The sequence below is a fragment of the Epargyreus clarus genome, unplaced genomic scaffold (genome assembly GCF_041222505.1).
Source record: "Epargyreus clarus isolate Ecla_fem2 unplaced genomic scaffold, WU_Ecla_fem_2.2 ptg000018l, whole genome shotgun sequence".
NCBI classification, from domain to species: domain Eukaryota; kingdom Metazoa; phylum Arthropoda; class Insecta; order Lepidoptera; family Hesperiidae; genus Epargyreus; species Epargyreus clarus.
This window is the reverse complement of record NW_027332226.1, coordinates 14,173,237-14,194,766: the sequence shown is the minus strand read 5'-3', so window position 1 is coordinate 14,194,766 and position 21,530 is coordinate 14,173,237. Positions and strand designations below refer to the sequence as shown.

General features: G+C 34.6%; 4 protein-coding genes across 4 annotated transcripts; 1 reads left to right on the top strand and 3 right to left on the bottom strand.

Annotated features, from left to right (window-relative positions):
- Nucleotides 1–543: 543 nt before the first annotated feature.
- On the bottom strand, nucleotides 544–2,158 carry Atg10 (Autophagy-related 10). Its single transcript, XM_073082568.1, has 2 exons — nucleotides 1,703–2,158; nucleotides 544–1,274 (listed from the first exon to the last, which is right to left on the bottom strand). Exons 1-2 carry the CDS (start codon nucleotides 1,999–2,001, stop codon nucleotides 1,073–1,075), a joined length of 501 nt encoding a protein of 166 aa, XP_072938669.1. The 5' UTR covers nucleotides 2,002–2,158; the 3' UTR covers nucleotides 544–1,072.
- A 292-nt stretch (nucleotides 2,159–2,450) lies between these two features.
- On the top strand, nucleotides 2,451–6,240 carry SpdS (Spermidine Synthase). Its single transcript, XM_073082567.1, has 4 exons — nucleotides 2,451–2,726; nucleotides 2,965–3,173; nucleotides 3,467–3,592; nucleotides 5,399–6,240. The coding sequence occupies exons 2-4, from the start codon at nucleotides 2,970–2,972 to the stop codon at nucleotides 5,930–5,932; spliced, it is 864 nt and encodes a 287-aa protein (XP_072938668.1). The 5' UTR covers nucleotides 2,451–2,726; nucleotides 2,965–2,969; the 3' UTR covers nucleotides 5,933–6,240.
- Nucleotides 6,241–6,606: 366 nt separating this feature from the next.
- LOC140749495 (UDP-glucosyltransferase 2) lies at nucleotides 6,607–15,276 on the bottom strand. Its single transcript, XM_073082566.1, has 4 exons — nucleotides 13,941–15,276; nucleotides 8,596–8,815; nucleotides 7,612–7,828; nucleotides 6,607–7,219 (listed from the first exon to the last, which is right to left on the bottom strand). Exons 1-4 carry the CDS (start codon nucleotides 14,778–14,780, stop codon nucleotides 6,964–6,966), a joined length of 1,533 nt encoding a protein of 510 aa, XP_072938667.1. The 5' UTR covers nucleotides 14,781–15,276; the 3' UTR covers nucleotides 6,607–6,963.
- A 626-nt stretch (nucleotides 15,277–15,902) lies between these two features.
- On the bottom strand, nucleotides 15,903–21,171 carry LOC140749741 (uncharacterized). Its single transcript, XM_073082890.1, has 7 exons — nucleotides 20,971–21,171; nucleotides 20,039–20,179; nucleotides 19,580–19,711; nucleotides 19,111–19,229; nucleotides 18,560–18,930; nucleotides 17,869–18,055; nucleotides 15,903–16,917 (listed from the first exon to the last, which is right to left on the bottom strand). Exons 1-7 carry the CDS (start codon nucleotides 21,049–21,051, stop codon nucleotides 16,752–16,754), a joined length of 1,197 nt encoding a protein of 398 aa, XP_072938991.1. The 5' UTR covers nucleotides 21,052–21,171; the 3' UTR covers nucleotides 15,903–16,751.
- Between the last annotated feature and the right edge of the window lie 359 nt (nucleotides 21,172–21,530).

Here is a 21,530-nt window from a genome sequence, read left to right as displayed (position 1 = left end):
AAAATTTATGTGAAGGTTTTTATTGAATTAGCCAATATCACAAGATTCATTTAGTTACATATTCATATCTATTATTAAATCTGGGTACCGCGATTATCGACTTGCGTATGTAGAAATAATTCCGCGATCGATGATTTAGCTGCTTTTGGGAAATAGGTTGCGGCTACTTTTGGACTCCCTCAGTAGAATTACTAAGTAAGCATATCTATCTATTATAGTCTATTTCATTGTAAATTACTAAAAAGCAGTTAAATTGTCGTGTTGTTTTTTATGATTCAGAATTATGTTAATTTACCTTCCTCTATAGGTTTGGAATAAGGTTTTTTTAAATAGGAATAACATAACTATATATAGTCAATATAGGCTTTATGCACCTAGTTATTTTCAGTATTGTTGTTTAAAAAATTCTTTGAATATATACACACCTTTCCCCAGACTGGTTTATAGGGCATTTCACTCCACTTGTTTTTGGGTGTTTATCATAATGTAATTGTTATTTTCAATGTGGGTCCACTAAACGCATTTGATCATAAATATGAAAACTTTGGAATTCAAACAGTTCTTTATTTTATCTCACACATCGTAAGTAAACACAGATCGAAATACATATGCGCAATAAACCCTTAAAATATAGCATTTTTTATAAACAAATTATAATACAATCTTATTCGTAATTACTTAATATCTAATGCCTTATTGTTATTATCTTTATCTGATAAAACTATTATAATATTTTATCGTCATAACATGTTATAAATTTACTTTACAATAACAAAACTTCTGTCGAAGATTATGCCCAATCTATCTTAATTCTTTTATAACTAAGCATTTATGTTATAATTCTTTTACACAATCATTGTAATTATGGGACCATTGGAATATTGGTGTGAAATATTAAGACGATATTTATATTAATACTATCTACTTCTGAATGTATTTTAGCACTAGCACATTGAAGACGATATTGATAACAATAAAAAATATAATAAAGGTAAAACTAGAATGTCACAGTGAGTAGAAACCTACTTATGAAAAACATAACAACAATTACCTACTTTTAAACATACAATAGTCATAGCCCATATTCCAACGGCAAATTTATCTTTAATAACGGCGTAATGAGACCTAAGAACGTCACTATGATATTCTTAGAGCGGTGTTTGAAGGCAGCCAACAAGGTTTCCGTGTGACACGGATGCATAATGAAGTATGGGCGATGCAGCAAAGGGTGCTCCTGCTGTGTTATCACGGAGTAGAACTGCGCTTCGTCTATACTGAAAATATTTGGCATTGGTTAGTAAATTTCTTATTCTGCTTGAAGGACCATAAAATTTTAAACAAAAAAATATTTTAAGAGTATGGTAAGCGGGGAGTGTTTTATGTCCTAATTGTAAGAACGCCTCTGTAACCGACCTCATGTAGGATAACAGATGTTCGTTGACAGAAGCAGACCACTTACCATCTAGGGGATGATAAAACGATAAAGTCATAGCCACCCAGGAAAATTATACCGGATAACTCTGCCAAGTGATGTTGTAAGTATGACTGTCTATTTGGGCTTAAAACTGCTTTAACATCAAATCTTTAAATCGTTATACAATCTAGGACACGCCTCTTCTAGCGTGAGTCCGATTATATCATAAGCCAGAGTATAGTGTTAACATAGTGTTTTTTTTAACTAAGAAATATAATTGATACTTACCTAATTAAAGACATTTTCCTAATTTCTTTTAGAGTTAGTAAAGATCCCGATGAATTCCATACATTAAAACTGAACGACGGTACTCCATAGCTTAAATTGTAGAAGATAATATATTCCGCTTTATATAAAACAGTATTTTGATCAATTTCATGGTCTATGTATGTTTCTTTTTTCAAATAACATTTGTGTATATCTGTGTCCTCGATAATTTTCCAATCGTCATGAATCTTGTCCGATATTTTTAAAAAATCCCGCGCTGAATATACAAACTCCTCGGCTGATATTGTAGCACGATCCATTATAATACTTTAAACCGAATTACGCACTTATACTCTAACGTTTGAAATTCAATCAATTATTAAATAATTTTTCACGCTTTATTGATCTTTAAAATAAGATGAAATTAATAAAACCCAAAAAAAGAAGTGAAGTCGAAACACTAGAATGTAAACAAATAAGTTTTTGTTATAATTCAAGCTTCAGGCCTCTACGCAGATAACTAAGAACAAACAGCCAAACTCATTTTATCATCACTATCATTAAAAATAAAAAATGCTGAAAGGTTGATCTCTTTAAGTAATGAGCTTTATATTGATATAAGATATTTATGCTACTGGCATATTATATTTGGATAGTAATATTCATGTAATGTTAACTGCGCTTATATTTTGGTTTATATCCCTTATGGCATATATGGCAAAGAAAGTGAATGAACTACCATCATGACAATGACATTGGCATTTTATTCATGACGTCAAATGTCATTGTCAATATTGTAGAGTTGGAATAAAATTTAATTTAGGTACATATAAAAGTGTAGATTCGTAGAACTGTAGAGTTATTGGCTACTCTTTATAATATTTAAATTACAATCACACTATTCAAATAAGTTCTTATCATTGTAGCAGTATAATATCAGTGAGCCTCTTTAGTCGGCTGGCATTCGTCGTGTACAGTGGATGGTTTTCATATAAAATCGTGATAAAGTTTATAAACTTTATCGTTTTTGCACGTGAGGAGAGACGTAAGTAAACGAGATAATAAGAAATATGAATTTTAATGTGCACATTAATTACGATTTTCCCTATTTAAGTTAAATTTATTAATAAATTGTATTTTATTTATGAAAGTAATATTGTTTATATAAAATTTTATGATACTAAATAATGAACAATCCTATTTCACACTTTGTGACTGTATTATTATTTAAACCACTGCTAACTTTTTTTTAATAAAAATATACATAACTTAAAATATTTTAGTAACAATGGACACACTCAAAAAAGACTGGTTCACTGAATCATGCGAGATGTGGCCTGGTGGCACGTTCTCCTTCCAAATCAAGGAGGTGCTCCACCGGGAGAAGTCTCAATACCAGGATATACAAGTGTTCGAAACTCTCAGCTTCGGTCGGGTTCTAGTACTGGATGGCATTATACAGTGCACACAGAAAGATGAGTTTTCATATCAGGTATATGGTTTTTACTATCATTATTAATTAAATCAATAATGATAATAATAATCTCCCACTGTTGGGCCCCCATTGCCTCTCACAACAGAGGTTCTCTAATTTATTTTTTCCACTGCCTACTGTTAGAATCAATTAATTTCTAACACATTTTAATAATGTCCAGCATTATAATTACACCCATCAATTGTGGCCCTAAGTGTAGCCCATTAAAAGTTAATTAAATTCAGTTTCCTAGTTTTCCTCTTCATATTTTGATAATTAATTTCTTATACTATGTGTATATTTATTTACAGGAAATGATATCATTTCTACCTCTATGTTGTCACAAAAATCCAGAGAAGGTGCTAATTGTGGGTGGCGGGGATGGTGGTGTTGCCAGGGAGGTGGCTAAACATCCTAAAGTTAAGGAGATTGTACAGGTTTGTTATTCTGTTATATTATTATTTTTAGTAGTTTTTCATTATATTGACATCAACACATGCCCTGTCGGGCATTTCCGAGTAGATTTCATGCACATTACAGAACTTTTTTAAAAACTCTTAGATATTACAGATTCACAATATTTTTGTTATTATCATAGGCACATAACTTTGAAAAATTGGAGATGTATGCCTGAAATTAGAATGTCGGAACTCCCAATTAAACAATTCCATGCGGATGGCACCACAGCTGTGCCACATCCGCACGGAATTGGTTAAGAGGCAGAGTCTCAATCACTAGGCCATCACTGCTTTATACTTCTTGTATATTTATTATAACTGAATTATATTATTTTAATCTTTGAGTTGTAAAGTTGCTTACTACTAGTTAAATATGATTTCATCTATACTAATATTAAAAAGAGGAAAACTTTGTTTGTTTGTTTGATTGTAATGAATAGGCTCAAAAACTACTGGACCGATTATAAAAATTCTTTCACCATTCGAAAGCTACATTATCTACGTGTAACATAGGCTATATTTTATATGAAATATATTTGATAAATAGATTTTGAGGCGGTACCAAGTTTGCCGGGTCAACTAGTAATGTATAAAGAAAGAATTAAAAGATGTGATCGTAGTACATAAATCATATGAAGGTTATCAAATTTTATCTCATTTAAATTCATTTGTTGCTCTGTTTTATTTAGTGCATAATTTTATAGTTGTGTAAACATGTGGTGATATTATCACAATAATAGAAAAACAAACCACAATAATGTGGGATCCCTATTTGGATTGCATTTTTTTTATGATAAGAAATAAGATTGTTAAACATTGACCTGATTATAGATACTGCAATTAAAATATTATATATAATAAACTAATATACTTAATGGTATTCATAAAGTCATTACTATTAAATCAGTATTATCTTTAAAACCAGTCTTGAACACAGACTCCTTTAAAACCAATAGTAATCAAGCATCATATGGGCTGTATTTGTAGGTCAATGGTTACAATACTTTTTTGTTCCACTGCTGTGTTCACAACTGGAGTAGTACTTGCATTAGAGCATTTCTCTAATGCAAATTTGTGAAAGAAGGTACATGTTAGTTGTCAATCTGGTTGTCAAGCCTCTGAAAATGTCATCCAACTTTTCCCAATCCAAAAACTGTGCTTAACATTGCTTAATTTAGTAGAATGATCTATACAAGCTTGACTGTGTAGATGAATAGTTTATTATATTATTTGTCATAATAGATCACTATTCCATTTCTAACTTTATAATTATTCGACAGTTGATAACAGTAGTACAAAGACAAGTTTGTTAGTTAGTTGTTACTAAGACAGATAAACTTTGTTTGACCTTCCTGCTTGGATGGTGATACTAATCGCTTATCATAGCTTCTTCAAATATATTTAACAATGGATTCATTATGTTCAACAATAATTTGTAATAGTTTTTCTAATTGTACCTTATTATTATTATCTTAGGATGAAGAAATATGAAATGAGTATGCAGTGCACATAATGAGCCCATGTAAATCTGTAAATAGGATTGGAGACTTATGTACTATTCATGGTAGATGTAGTACTAAGTCGCCTGTCAGAACGTCTTATCTCATTATGTGTCTTTGCCTTACCACACCAGTGATGTCACCAGAACATTAGTTATTTATAAACTGATAACAATATAGAAAAATCTACGCAACAATAAAGATTGGTGAAACATTGTTGTATATATAGTATGCACAAAACAGTGTGTGCGAATATTTTACTATTTGCCAAATATTCTCATTACAGGTGGAAATCGACGCAAAAGTAATCGAGGTCTCGAAGAAATATCTGCCGTTCATGGCTGTCGGATTTAATAGCGAAAAGTTGACTTTGCACGTGGGAGACGGCTTCGAGTTCATGAAGAACCACAGCCAGGAGTTTGACGTCATTATCACGGACAGCAGCGACCCCGTGGGGCCCGCTGTCAGCCTCTTCCAAGAGAATTACTTCGCGCTCATGAAGAGCGCGCTTAGACCAAACGGTATCGTTTGTTCCCAAGCGGGAACGTTCTGGAACGACATCGAACTAGTCACCAGTACGCTGGGACACTGCAGGAATCAGTTTCCAGTCGCAGCCTACGCGTACACGTCAGTTCCAACGTATCCCTCAGGCACTATCGGATTCGTAATCGGCTCGCTCGACAAAGACGTGAAGTTCGACCAACCAACGATAACCTTCACCCCAGAAGAAGAAAAAGCGATGAATCTAAGGTTCTACAACAGCAATCTCCATAAGGCAGCATTCGTTTTGCCTACATTCATTAAGTACCAACTCTCTTAATTCGGAGTACTTAAAATGCATTTTTATTTTTAAGCATAATAATGATGAAACGATAATGTTAGGTAAATGATTTTGTCCGAAAGGATATTTTTAATATACTCTAATGCATTCCGTAACATTCCATAGGATATGTTGATAATGTTACACATATGTTACATTCTAGTCCAAATTGAAATCTGAATCTTTGAGATAATGTCCAAGTGCCTTGACTATTTGCTCATGTATGTGATATACAGATCGAAATACATTATTTTTATATGTTTATATTCAATGTTGAATCGGGGACAATAAATTATATTTTTTTACTATTTTTTGTACCATTATTCATTATTATTAATCAGCATTATAATATATGCCTTTTAAGTATTAAAAAGTAAGTAAGTTATTAAAGTATTAAAAGTTATTTTGCTAATACAATTATTATGATATAATTATAGGTCAAAAACTAAAAACCACGGAAACTCGTTAATCACAAGGAAAATCGTTAATCCTGATTCCTGACGATCCTGATGAGGAGAATGGGATAAAAAAATTTAATTCGTGTATTGTCATCGGTTCTTGATAATTGTTCAAAATTTTAAATTAATCAGACCGTTCAAAGTGGGTAATAATGGAGTTCAAAGATTCTGTTACATACATACAGGTCAAGCTAATAAAAGCGTGGTAAAAAGCCATTAATATTTTAATACTTTTATTTTGTTTATAATTAGGTGTTTTATTACTGTCTATTTCTATGTTTGTTTATGCTATCTGCATGCTGTCTTCCTTGAGTTAAGTGGAGCGGCTACTTCTGCTCATAGATAGTCATATTTAACCATATACTTGGAATTTCGCTACCCTATACTTAATTATTAAACTGTCACGTATTCTACACGTGGTACTAAGAACCAAAGAGTACATAACCTATGAGAACTTTAGCATAAGGTGAACTGCATGCAAATACTGTAACTTAAATAAAAACTTATTCACTACGGTTTTAAAATAGAAGGAGCGTAACCATATAAGTCTAAGACATTTGAAATGGCTACAAATCAGCACTGTTTTTCTTTACGATGAAAACTGTTGAACGCATTTCGTACAACTAAGAACGCGATCACAAGTGTTCCTACAATAAATACGAGTACATCAAGCAACTCAAGTTCCCATGTACTCAGCCAGCGAGCGTGAGTCGACATGTCCTGGCCTTTGTAGCGCACTGTACGCTCGATGTGGTAGATGGCGTTCTCCATAGGACTGATTGGTCGGTCTTGCCACTGTTTGCTAACGAGTTTAGCGCGCTCTCGCATTCTGTAAATCAAAAATATGAACATGAAATTTACTACTTAAACTAAATATGTATATTCTGAACTGTAGTAGAAATGACTTGATTAATAGCTGAACGCTATGTCTACCGAATGTTAAGTGGTTCATAGATATAGGATATGGCGTAGCAAAAAAATACCGCCGTAAAGACACTAATAATAATCTACCTCAAATGGAATTATAATTCCATGTCATGTCACGTTAGATAGTCCATAGATGCGCTTCGCCTACGCTTCGCCTACAACCCCTAAAGGTGGAATGGTTTGTATGTCTGCCTTACCACTCTCTCCAAATTAGATAGCAGCGTTTGAAACTCCTGGGTATACTGATACCAACATCTCAACTACCTATCATGGTTCAAGTTAAATCAAACTTACTCGCTCGTCAAGACCTTTTTCAAGCTATCTTCTAACGTGACTTCATCCAAGTTCTGAAGCCTCAGCACACAGGCTATGCCGACCCGTTGTGCATGCGCAGCGTTCCCATATTGGTCGCCGAGGATGGGCACCGCGAGCATCGGGACACCCGCCGACACCGCCTCGGTTAGACTCAACAAGCCAGCGTGTGTGATGAAGGCTACGCAGTTCTTGTGGCCTGGAAAGTAAGGTAGGTATAGTCCGCGCCAAACTGCTAGTCCGCTCTGAATATAGAAACGTGTCGCGTCCATAGATATAGCGTAGTCGAATAGCTAATTGTAGATATTAGCGGGACGAAGACCTGCGGGACCCCTCCCGGCACCCGTCTGCTGCCCGCTCTCGCCCACGGGTACATAGCTGCGTTATTATACCCTTACGTTGCTACGGAATATATGCTTGTAGTTGTGTGCAACAACTTCAGAGCGGACTAGCAGTTTGGCGCGGACTATACTTATAATAATTTAGAAGGTGGCAAAACTTCGTGGTTCTACTTCGGTGGCACCACCACCACACTTACCATAACAAGTTTTAAGATCTGGTTTAAGGGTTTGAAGGGTTTTGTATGGAAGAAACACTTATAAGCGACGTTCGAAGTTAGTCCTCAAGGATACGAGCAACACGTCTGTAACCGACCTGAGGCAGGACTTATCTTATTTGGGGTTGATTGCAGATGTTCAAGCGTGGCAGTGGCCCCTTACAAACTAGCGGACAGCTTCCATGTTCGATTAAATATCGTTTTTAAAATTCCATTTGCCATTAAATGTCCCGTCTGGCTGTATTCAAAAGAATACGGAACTACTACTAATACTACCAACTACGTCGGACATAATTTGAATCGCGCGATCGTAATGGGATCGATTAGAAATCAATCGAAGTTGATCGATTATCGGTTTCGTTACAACATCGATTTTATCAGTTTCCTGTAAGTTAATTATGAATACTTACGCAATAAATCATATTGAGGAAGCCATTTCAAAATTAGAACATTATCAGGTACGTCGATAAAATTCCCTTCCCATTTCCACACGACGCGTTGCGGTAAGCGCGCGAAAACTTTCAAAATGGTGCGCAACCGCTTTTCCGGTAGTGTCGATCCACGGATTAACGATCCGAAGCTAAGTATTATAAATCCGTCTTTTGCTTCTGACACCCATTTTTCTAAGTCCTAAAAATATTCCAAAAAATTATAACGTATTCATCTTCAATTTACCTAATTGAGTAGGGGTCTAAATTAAATATTATTGAAAATGATTCAATTGAATTATAGTGCTAATTATAAGGTGGCAGTGAAAACCTTAAAACAATACAGTATACCGCTACTATGTTTGTTTTAAGTATGTACCTGTTATTTATTTTTTATAAAATAAAAATAGCAGATCGGCGAACAGTCAACTTGCTGGTTAGTGAATATCAGTATGATATGAGGCGATGCTAATAATAGATGCTATAGGACTAAACTGGAACCCCGCCTTTGCCTGAACCTACCTACTAAACAATGCATGCTGCTCCTAAACACATATCCTAGATTATGTAGTGATGGAAGGTCGTACCTTAAACTCCTGTCATGCACGGATTTTTGTTTAATTGGTTAACGGCATCACGCCACAAATGTGCACATTTTGTTGCCCTTCACATGTACATGCATAAATAGCTAGATCAAGAATAAATGTCAAAATCCATCATTAAGATATCAGGAAGGACTTCGACCGAGCGATGAACCCGGAATTATCTGCATTTGAAACGACTACCGCGACTGCAGTCCACACAGACGTCGCAAATTAATTTATTTATAAGTACTATTTTAAGTTGACAATATTTAATAATTTGTGTGTGTTAAGATGTTTTTATTCGAAATTGTTATTTTAATTTCTCTACCTAGGCATACTTACGAAATAAATTTTTAATATATAGATACCTATCTACTTAAATGTATGTTAAGTTCTTAGAGTAATAATTTTATAAATATTCGTATGACATTGGTTGGTAAGTCTCTAGGAACGTAGCCTGAGTTACACTTTAGGTTAAATAAAATACTAAGACCACCTTACCAAGGTCGGTATAATATTATAAATTATTTAAAATCACAATACGTCCTTAAATTATCTTTATATCACGGCGTGCGTAAATTGACGTTTTACGCACGCTTCGCGTGCGCAAAACCCCCATTTCCGACCCCGTAATATAAAATTTTATACAACACGCGGACGAAAAATGTTTTTCTGACTCGTGTGATTGCAGTCCTCGCCTGCGGCTCGGCCTGCAAACTCACACTTGTCAGAAAAAAATTTTTCGTCCTCGTATTGTAATGTACTATTTATGATTACCATTACCTAAATTTAATTATGTTTTGTAAGGTAGGTATACTCGTTTGCTGAAGTGACTTTATTATTATAATGTTTACATATGCATTGTTGTTATGCAATGATTTAATTTAGAAATAACATCAGAAATAAATAGGACCAATAATATTGACACATATATTTACATATTTTTACCATAAGAAAGCTATGTTATACAATAAATAATACACTATAATGTCGATGTCGTGGTTTGCAGGGTACTGTTGAGACACTTATACGAGGTGTCCCTAAGTTCTCATGGATAGCAATGAATTTCTGGCCGACCTACAGGAAGGACTCTATATCCTAATCTAAAATTTATGACAGATGTCCATAGCGGCAGATGAAGGGACTTGCATGCTCATCTGCTACTTTATTTTCATATAAATATATTTTTATCATACTGATTATCCGGATTATATTGACTTGCATAATCAACAAAAAGTGCAGAATTTCTACGCTATTGACGAAGTTTTAACCAAAGAAACAAAATAATAAATCAACCGGACAAGTTTGTTATGTAGATAATTACTAATGAAAGGAAATAGGTACATTTTTAATCAAATCCGAAAAAGAAGGAGGATATAGTACCTAATATGATCAATTGTAGGTACATGTATTTGCTTCTCATATATAGGTATAATATGTAAATAGGTATAATATTTTTCCTTTTTTTATTATGCCTTGATTCTTATTTTTATTATTACGCTGTGTGTGTAACATATGTGTTACCAATCTTATTTTGTTTTTGTTTCACAGATTGGCTGTACGCATCTTTCAGCGATTTAATATTGGTGTTGTGTACAGCCATATATTATTTATACATATTATTACGTACCTATATAATGTAACGAAACCCTCTGTAAGGGAAATAGACTCGCGCTTGGCCGGTGTCTGTATTAACATAATATTTACGGTACAGGCATAAATAAATATTCGTGTAATGAAACCGATTGTTATAATGATTTCACTATTGTAGTAATTCAAATTGTATTTTAGTAATTCAAATCACCAAATATATTGTATTCACGGCCTATTGATATATATTACAATAATATTGCTATTGTTATGTTGTTAGATAACAACAATAGTACATTACAATACGAGGACGAAAAATTTTTTTCTGACAAGTGTGAGTTTGCAGGCCGAGCCGCAGGCGAGGACTGCAATCACACGAGTCAGAAAAACATTTTTCGTCCGCGTGTTGTATAAAATTTTATATTACGGGGTCGGAAATGGGGGTTTTGCGCACGCGAAGCGTGCGTAAAACGTCAATTTACGCACGCCGTGATATAAATTATTATTATTGTGATGATACATGTGACACATTTAAAATAAAATTTAAAATTTATTTATTGATCACATTTCGGATATTTTGTTGCATAGTAGGTATTAGACATTTACTAACAGGCGTCTGTATATTTGAAATACACGTTGGATAGGTGGTGGGTAAGTTTCATACGATCTTCTGTGCTTTGGAAGTCACGTTAATGCATTTGCCCCTGTTATCATCGGATGGCAGTTCTGTAACCTTATCAGACTTTTATTGGCAAATAGAAAACATCTGATACTAACCCCACTAGTTCGTATCAACTTCAAAACTTTGTTTTTGCACTTGAATAAGGATTAGGATGAATTCTTAAATTATATGAACCCTGTTAGATATTTTTATGTAATAAATAGGTACTCATATTTATATCATAAAACAGTGTCGTTATAGTTAAATTGCAAGGTTATTCGATTATTACTATAGTTTACATTAATTAAATTTAATTCAATGTCAGTAATATATTACGTCTATAAAAAAAAACATAAAAATAATTGTATTAAATTATTTTTTATCTTAAATTATCTTTCACTCAGTCATTTAGTATTGAATTAGCACTGGAGTACCTAACTATATCTCTAGTAGAGAGATTTGAGAACTAAAACCTTTCAAACAAACTACTTGCAGTATTTACATTAAATATTAGTACGCTGCTCTCCTCGTACGATATTAAGTTTTTAGGTCATAAGCCAACTGGATAGTTAAGTGCATTTTATATTGATCTGTGAAATTAATGCATGTGGGTTTTCTCGTGAAGTTTTCCTTCACCGACAATCTAAGTGATAAATAAATTTGCTATATGTACATTGTGATTTCTAAGCTCGAAGGTTCCTAAGACTAGAATCTAGGTCGTCGACGTGGGAAATCAAATTTCTTATACATATATGAGTCATAATAGATGTTTAGCTATTTTAAGGGTACGTAAGTACCTATAGTAACTACCTAACTAGTAAGTACCTGTAGTAATCAAGCATCACATTGGCTGTATTTGTACGCTATACTTTTTTGTTCCATTGCTGCATTCCCTCACATTTGGAGTGGTACTAGAAAAAAATGTTCTAATGCAAATTTGTGATGGAAAGTATAGTATGCGTTAAACTCCTAGTCCGCGCTGAATATAGAAATGCGAATATAGAATCGCGTCACCATAGAAAATTGTATGACTACACCTGCTCGTAACAACTTCAAAGCGAACTAGCAGTTTGGCGATAACTATACATGTTAGTGGCCAATCTGGCCGTGAAGCCTTTGAAAATGTTAGATTTCTCCCAACCCAACAAACGTGTCTGACATTGCTTAATTTAGTAGAATGATCTACACAAGCTTGACTGTATAGATGAATAGTGTATTATATATAATACACTATTCAAATTATAATTTGTCATAATAGATCACTATTCTATTTCTATTTCTTTCGACAGTTGATAACAGTACAAAGACAAGTTTGTTAGTTAGTTGTTACTAAGACAGATAAACTTTGTTTGACCTTCCTGTTTGGACGGGGATACCAATTGTCTATCATACCTTCTTCAAATATATTTAACAATGGATTCATTATGATGTTCAACAATAATTTGGAATAGTTTTTCTAATTGTACCTCATTATTATTATCTTAGGATGAAGAAATATGAAATGAGTATGCAGTGCACGTAATGAGCCCATGTAAATCTGTACCTATATAGGATTCGAGACTTATGCACTATTTAAGGGTAGATGTAGTACTAAGTCGCCTATGTCAGAACGTCTTATCTCATTATGTATCTTTGCCTTACCACACCAGTATTGTTACCAGAACATTAGTTATTTATAAACTGATAACAATATAGAAAAATCTATGCAACAATAAAGATTGGTGAAACACAAACACAAACGATAATTTTAGGTAAGTAATTTTAAAATATTGCATTGATCATCTACTTCGTTAGGTACTTATCGACTTCTACATCAAACACTATCATTTGAAGCACACAAAATGAATTATAATCTATTATAATATTATAAAGATAGGTGAAGATAGGTGATAGGTTGAAGGTGGTAGAACCCTTTGTGGTTCGAGTCCGGCGGCATCACCGCCACACCTATTTCTACCTAATAACAGCAGTGTTAGGCGCTGCTGTGTTCCGGTTTGAAGGGTGTGGTAAGGGAGACAGACTTTTCCGAGGCGTTCCAGCTTAGTCCTCAAGAGTAGCGGTGCACCTGTGGCCGACCTTAGGTGGGAATATCTAATCCTACCTGATCAGATATTCCTACATGCCACAGATGCGCCGCAACCCCTGGACTAAGCTGCAACGTCACGGAAGAGTATGTCTCCCTAACCTCACGCTTCAAACCAGAACCCAGCAGCGCTTAACACTGCTGTTTTAAGCTAAATAGGTGTGGCGGTGGTGCCGCCGGAGTCGAACCACAAAGGGTTCTACCACCTTCACAGGTCTAGGATGCACAGCGCGTGTCCGCTGTGTGACTCGCAGGTGGCGGCTCATTTGAAGAAACAATAAATGAGTGGCTGCTCGCTGCGTGCAAACGCGGCGTGCGACCTGCACCCGAGAAATACGTAATACGGAAAGGATGGAAGTTTGGTTCACGTCAAAATTTACCTATGTATTTATTAAAATACTATACTTACGGGATGTAGAGGTTGAAGAATTTTATTATGCAGGTGTAATCCACCAACCTCCAAAAGGGAGGGCGGAACCGATCTGACGCCGTTCCACACATGGTACGTGTTGATCAACACGACGCTCGTGTTTTTTGCTATATTTTCCAATTTGGGTAACCGTTTACCAAGCTTCTTCTCCAGAATCCGCTGTTCTTCCCAACGTATTGCAATTTCGTACCACCATATGTAGAAATAATGACAAATCGTATTTTGAATTCTTTCGAAGAAACTCATTTCAGATGTAAAAGGCATCATCATTTCGGGTATGTGAGCTGGGTTGTCCGAAGCTCCTACTCTTCGCGGTGTCCAAGGTAGCATGGATGTTGACATTAACCCGACAGATGGAAGACCATAATTGTGAATAATGCCCAACATACAATCACTATTAAAATGTTCAACTAAGATAACATCATAGTCACCCTTCGCGGCAATAAACTCTTCAAACATTTCCGAATCCAAAATTCGCTTACAGAGGTGTAAATTCGATTTCGCCAGACCAGTGATAAGCGGTATGTGCTCGAAGTATTTTTCTAGTCCGAAAACAGAATAATCAAAATCCCTTAAATCTACGATTTCTATATTTAAAGACGCTAAGCTTCTTAAGTCAACATCGCGGCGATTCGACTGATTTTGTTTCGGAAAGAAGGATACTACAGTCAGATTGTGCCCTCTGGATTCTAATTCCTGAAGTAACGGCTCAAACACCATGTAATGACTTTTTCCTGGGTACGGCAGTAAGCAGAGGATATTGTAAGCTCCTGTTTGTATCCATATTAACGTAAATAAAAACACTCTCGAAAGAAACATAATGAAAAAGATTTTAGCGACACATTTCCTAAGAACACTTGTTTAAATTATTAGATCGGTTAAATGACACGTGCGTTATACAGATCCAATCCAACTGACTGAGCTGAGCTCCGTGATGGATTAACGTAGGCAACATTATTGCAGTGAGCAGTGGGCAATAATCATATAGGTAGGTATATAGGTACCAGTGTCAATTTATAAGTGCACACGGGATGTAAACACTTATTATGTAAGACATAATGTCCATACGTAAAATGGACGAGAGTGCCAGAACTACTTTCGTAATTTTAATTTAGTCAGTACAAATACAAAGTACTTATACAACACGTGGTTGTAAATTAATTGCATAGAAATTATCAATGACCTGTTATATAACGTATTATTATTGTGTTTTGTGAGATTGACTCGACTTTGATTTGCTTTTATTGTGAAAACTATTTCTTTAATTATCGTGGCTCTATTGTTCTACTTTCACACCCTTTTCTTCCTTATAACAGTATTGTTGAGCCTAGATCATAGAAGTACCAATTTTTTTTTAGTCGACTAGTCCATGCTGTTATTCTATTTCGTATTAATTAACGATACTATGTATGGGTGGGGTATTTAGGCAGTCCGGAACGCTATTAACATAGATGAAAATTAATATTCGCCGAATTAAGGGGAGCGCGGAAATTCGGTGACCATTTTTCTTTAGTAAATAAAATAAGCGATTTTTAATTAATCCACAATTCGTTCCAAAATGAGTAATAGGTATTCAGTATCACCCGATGTCTGAATAAAAAAGATAGTCGATATTTTTGTTACTCAGCTAATTTAAATTAGTCAGACATCTATTTACCGGTACCGATATGAGAAATATATTACCTACTACCAGTATAATCTATTTGTAAACAAGACATTACTTGGCATTGATGAATAAATTAAAATTTTATTTTGCCATTCAAATGATTTTTGTCTAAATTAATAAATATTCGCGTCCTTAAACGTTGCATTAAATTCGAAAGCCACCTGGGCACATAGTATAATTTTATTTAGGTCCTTAATATTTATTTAATACAAAAAACTTAAAAAATATGTATAATCTGGGATATAGAAAATTAAAAATGTTGAAAAAAAAACCAGTTTGTGCGATTTTATTAAATCTATTTTATTACTTCAAAGATGTTTTAAAATTCTTTTTGAACATAATCCGCCATGATCTCATTAATAACATAAATTATATTTTACCTTATGATGAATTGAATGTTTTAAATCGTATCTAATATGAGGGGGTTATTTGAAATATAAAAAGGGTGAAAAGTCGTAAGAAATATATATAGAATGTACACATAAAGGTCGTCCTTCGTAGCTCGACTCCAAAAACATCGCCGCATCATGTGTCTTATAACAGCAGTGCGAAACATTTCTGTGTTGTTTGAAAGGGTGTAGTAGGAGATACATTTATACGAAGTATTCCAAAATAGTCCTCAGAGAGAACATCGTATTTGTGACCTCAGGTAGGACTTTTATCATATTTGCAGGAACGCACCATAGATTAGTAAAGATTACTCACTCCTAACAAGAAAATGTAACCAGTTTTGAAATTGTCACTGTCATCTATTTTCGTGTTTGAAAAATATTAAAAAAATGTAGTTTTTAGAGTATTTACGAATGAAACGTTATTTATCTGCACTTGTTCGATTTAGTCTTGTTTTTGCTTAACTGCTCATGTCGGCATTGTTCCGCGTAAATTACACCATGACAGTCGGAAACGTAATGGGAAAACAGTCAGCCATTTTACTTTTGTGACACATTTAATGTCTTCCTTCAATTACAAGGCGGTGAGATATCTATATTTATCTATGGAGCGCACATACATCTGTAAATAACATTTGCAACATTTTATTTACAGATGTCCATCCGCGGTAGAGACAATGTACCACCAGAGTGACTACATGCTCGTTTACTACTTAAATATACCTAAAATAACTTTTATTCTACATTCGAATCATCATCAATTACAGGTTCAGTTTTTTCTGTTTTACTCTTCTTTCTGTATCCTTCCTTTTCCGCTTCAATTATAGCCGAAAAGACGGCACCGGTTTTCAATTTCTTCAAAATCCTCATATCGTGGTACGGATGCGTGTGCGCAGCTATTCTATAAGTAATAGGAACAGGATGAATATTTTGCTAAGATTTATATAATAAACTTGGCACTTAAAAGTTTCACGGATTAAACATATTTAAAAAATAAGAATAAAAAAAGTTATCAGCAGCTTTTTTATTAAAAATAATTACCTATTTGATAAGTAATAATTATTAAGTTGAATAACTTTGTCGAAATAGATATAAATATTGATCTGTAATATTAAACTTCAAAGAAGATCAATTACAGGTTTCAACGATATCGAAATTTGTTCTTTGCATAGTAAACGACGCAATTTATTTGTCATAAATTTACATCTTCATAACTATAATGATGAATCTATGTTTGTGTTACGACGGAATTCGACCTTAACTGTGTAAGTCAATTCTAATTTTTGTACTTTAGAAAGTATAGTTCGCGTAAAACTGCTAGTCCACTCTGAATATAGAAATGAATCGAGTCGTCATAGCAAATTGTATGACTAGGTGTAGTCGTCCCTGTAGTACCGGGATCAGAATAGGGCTACGGTATCCCCTGCCTGTCGTAAGAGGCGACTAAAAGGGGCTTCCGGGGTTGCGGGCGGCAAGAGTGGGAGCTCGAACCGTCCAGCAAGCGACCCCGGGAAGGACAGCGGTTTGTGTGGTCGCATATCGCTGTAATCACCAGGGGATGTGAGAGGAGCGTAAATTGCTCCCCCCAGGACAGAGCCCGATAGAAGGGCACCGCATTAGGAGAACTCCGGTTGTGTTCCGTTGGAGATCTCGGAGTTCTCCACCAAACGCTGAGGACGGCCACCGGGAGTGTTTTAGTGCGGTAAAAATCCCACATAACCCGGCGTCGGGTACCTTTTGAAGGTTTCCCCCTCGTCAACAATTAAAAAAAGGTGTAGTCGTAGTGTAGCTCGCAACAATTTCAGACCGGACTAGCAGTTTGATGCGAACTATACATGTTCAATGGCCGTACCTTTGAATGACCATGTCGTCTTTAGTAATCACGTACGCCGGACACTTGGCTGAATGACTAAGGTAATCCACGCATCGCCACTGACGCGACTTGTCACGATTAGTGTGCTTTAGGTAATACACAAAACGATTCAGGATAATTTGGAGAGAGCCTTGGTTTGATACCGTGTATTGGAGTGCTGAGTTGCCTGAAATAAAACATTGTTTATAATTGAGGCTGTTAGAACCAGATTAGCATAATTATAAGAAACATGATTTATAATATGGAGATAAGTAGAAGTGTGCAACATTTTTAAATTACGAAAATACAGATAGGTCAGAAGTCATTAAAATACAGTTAGGCCACTCTGGTTCTAGCAGCCTCAATTGTTATTAATAATTTTGATAGGTAACAAGTTTGTGGTATGTTACATAATATGAGGGTCTAACCAAGTGTCAAATGCAATGTTTCGGAGTATGAGCTTTAGCTCCGATGAGCTTTAGCTCATCTTGATCAAACTTCACTTTAAATGACAGAATACTTGAGGAATCGAATGGATACATTGGCTACCATTACAAATATTTGTTACAGTCAACTATAAGCTAAAAATTGCCCTCATCTATCACAATGCTTATTTCAAAACTTTATACAATCATTTCATCAGCTAGCGCATTATTGAAATATATAAAATTGTTATGTTTTTCTAACTTACTTGGATCAACTTTGGCCTTAACAATATCAAAAGAGATGTTACTTTCACTATCATCTTGCATCATATCATCATCCATTATTTTCGAATCATTTTCATCCTGATCTTGTTGTATAATCTGTTCATTGTGCATATCCTGTCCATCTAAATCATTATTCAATTGTGTGTCTTGCATATCCCCACTTTGCATGTCATGTCCTGTTGCCATATCCTGTTCATGTTGCATGATATGTTCGCTTTGCATATCCTCTTCATTGTGCAGAAATTGTTCATTCGGAATAACCTGTATTATGTCCTTGTCACACAATTTTTCATCGTCATAGTCGCATTCTGTCGTAAACTGCATGATATTAGACATTCCATGAACTTGTTGTCTAAAATAATATTACATATTTTTATTGTTGTATGTACTCATCATAATTGGTTATTCAATTAAGAAGGTATTGAAGACTTTGGTTGTCTTTGTTCATAAGTTACGATCTACGGAAGCAAGTGGATTATGTGCTCTTAAAATTATTCTGACAAGTTATTTTTTTCTTTAACTTTGTGCTTACCTTTCTTCGTCATCAAGTGTCACCTGAAATAAACATAGCTCTTCATCTTCCAAAATGGCTGCACTGGGGGGTTCCATTGGTACTTCTTTGGCTGTCTCCTTAAGTGTTGGATGCACTTTCTGCAATTTATCTCATTTTTAGAACAACACCTTGATTACATTTCCTATTTTGAAGATTAAGATAATGTTCTGTATAGTCAGATACATAAAATATTTTAGTGAAATTTTTTTCATCATTCATTTATTTTCATTTCATATATTGATGACACACATTATGCAGTTATAATCAAATCTATGATCATTATTATGGATTTGTGTAATGATCCAGATCCATAATAATGATATCAGAGAAGAAATCATAGCCAAAACTGTTAGCAGGACAACATTGCAAACTTTGTACCATATGCATTACAAATGTAATTTAATTTCCATTCATTAAACAAAGTAAAATATACTATGGAATATATTACCATATCCTTCAAACCTTTTATGTGCAATTCTTTGGCAGCCTCAACAAGATCATTTAAGTGCTCTAAAGATACTAATACTTCTCCGGTGTATATGTACTCAAGTATGGCGGATAGAGTTGCGTGTTTTACTTTCTGGAAATTAACAATGGGTGTATAGGTAAAACAACTATACCTGTATATATAAATATACCTGTATAGGTAAAACAACTATAAAATATAGAAAAAAAAAGTTTTATTATCTGTTGTTACGACATAGAAGTCAACATAGGGCAATGCATAGTTGGGGAAGGTTTTTATTGCAGCTATTTTAACAATTAAGCCAACATGGGTGGTAGTGATTACTTACAATTAGGTAGACCCCATACTAGTTTGTTAATTTTATCTTTTCACAAACAACAAAATCAACATCCATAACAGGAATTGGAGTTGTCTAAAGGCAATATGTAGATTTTAACTTACATTCAAGAATATAACTGGATGCGGACACTTGACCGAGGTTATCAGTTCCTTGAAGAAGGGACTGGCCAGGGCTAGGACCACCTGATGAACCTTCACAGTATGCCCATCTGCTGCTAGTGTCATATCCACTAACTCTCCATTCTGAAATGGAAGACACACATATGTATTTAATTAAATTAAAACATATTAAAGTGGTACTTTTTGAGTTTCAAAGTGTTTAACATGTCCTTAAGATTTTTTTTTATAATATTGGAGTAGCAGCATGTAGTCCACCTAATGGTTGACCTAAAAGTGGCTACTTCCGCCCATGGACCTTCGTAATCAATCCCAGATAGGATCAGATATTCCTACCGGAGGTCGGCCACAGATCCCCTGAGGACTACTGGAACACCTCGGAAACGTATGTCTCCCTTACCACACCGTTTAATCCAGAACACGGCCACACTTAACACTGTTATGAGACAGAAATAGGTGTGGAGGTGGTGCCGCCTGAGTCGAACCACAAAGGGTTCCACCACCTCAGTTCAGTCTGACAAGAATTTAAGAAAAAAATATGCAGAATAAAGTTTGAAGCAACAAGAAAATTTCAATTAAAACAAGAGCTGTAAGTTTTTATTTTATTTATAACGCTACCAATCAAGTAGATTGGTAGTGTTATAAATAAAATACATTTTGAACCAACTCCATTGATCAATTTTATTAGTCCCAACTTATAAGTTTGAACATATATTTGTTGCTACCTACTTTGTGTAGTGTTGTGTGTTTGTACATATATTTGTTGTACTCACAAAACACTGTTGGGCTTATCACACTCCTTAAAATACCTAACTGTGCTATGATATACCAGAACACGCCAAAAGTTTCTATATTTTGTGTCTCAATTTCATAAAATTATTGATTTTTGTTTACAATTTCAGGCTGGGTTGGTTTACCTGCTGAAGACTGCTTAAGCCGTCACATACATTTCTAACATGAGCCTCCCATGATAGAGAGTATTGCGATTGGGACATCATTTTAAAAATATACAATTTCACTGCAGTTTCATTCTAAATATGAGTTGAATTTTCAGTTTCCATAGGTCACTGATATTGGTTCTCTAGTTGATCACATTGATGTTTGTCATTAATGAAGTCACTGTCATTTTCATGTCTCCATGTGACATTCTTATATTTTTCTAATGAAACCATTGCCGTGCCTCGGATTCTCGATTTATGTCCAACTGTGAACTATATTTTATTTTATTTTTGAGGTTTGAAGATATTTTTAAAAACTTTTTCAGCGTCTACCTCTCTTTTATTATTTTTACGGACTTCAATCCACAGATCTTTAGGTACAAAAAAGGTATGTCCTTCGAACAGACTTTAAGGATTGATTTTTAGACTTCTAGGAAATGAACATAACATGTAGCGTATGAAAAATAAAGTTGGATTATTTAACAATAGCTTTTGTTATTTAGGTAAACTCCGCGCCAAACAACTAGTCTGCTCTGAAA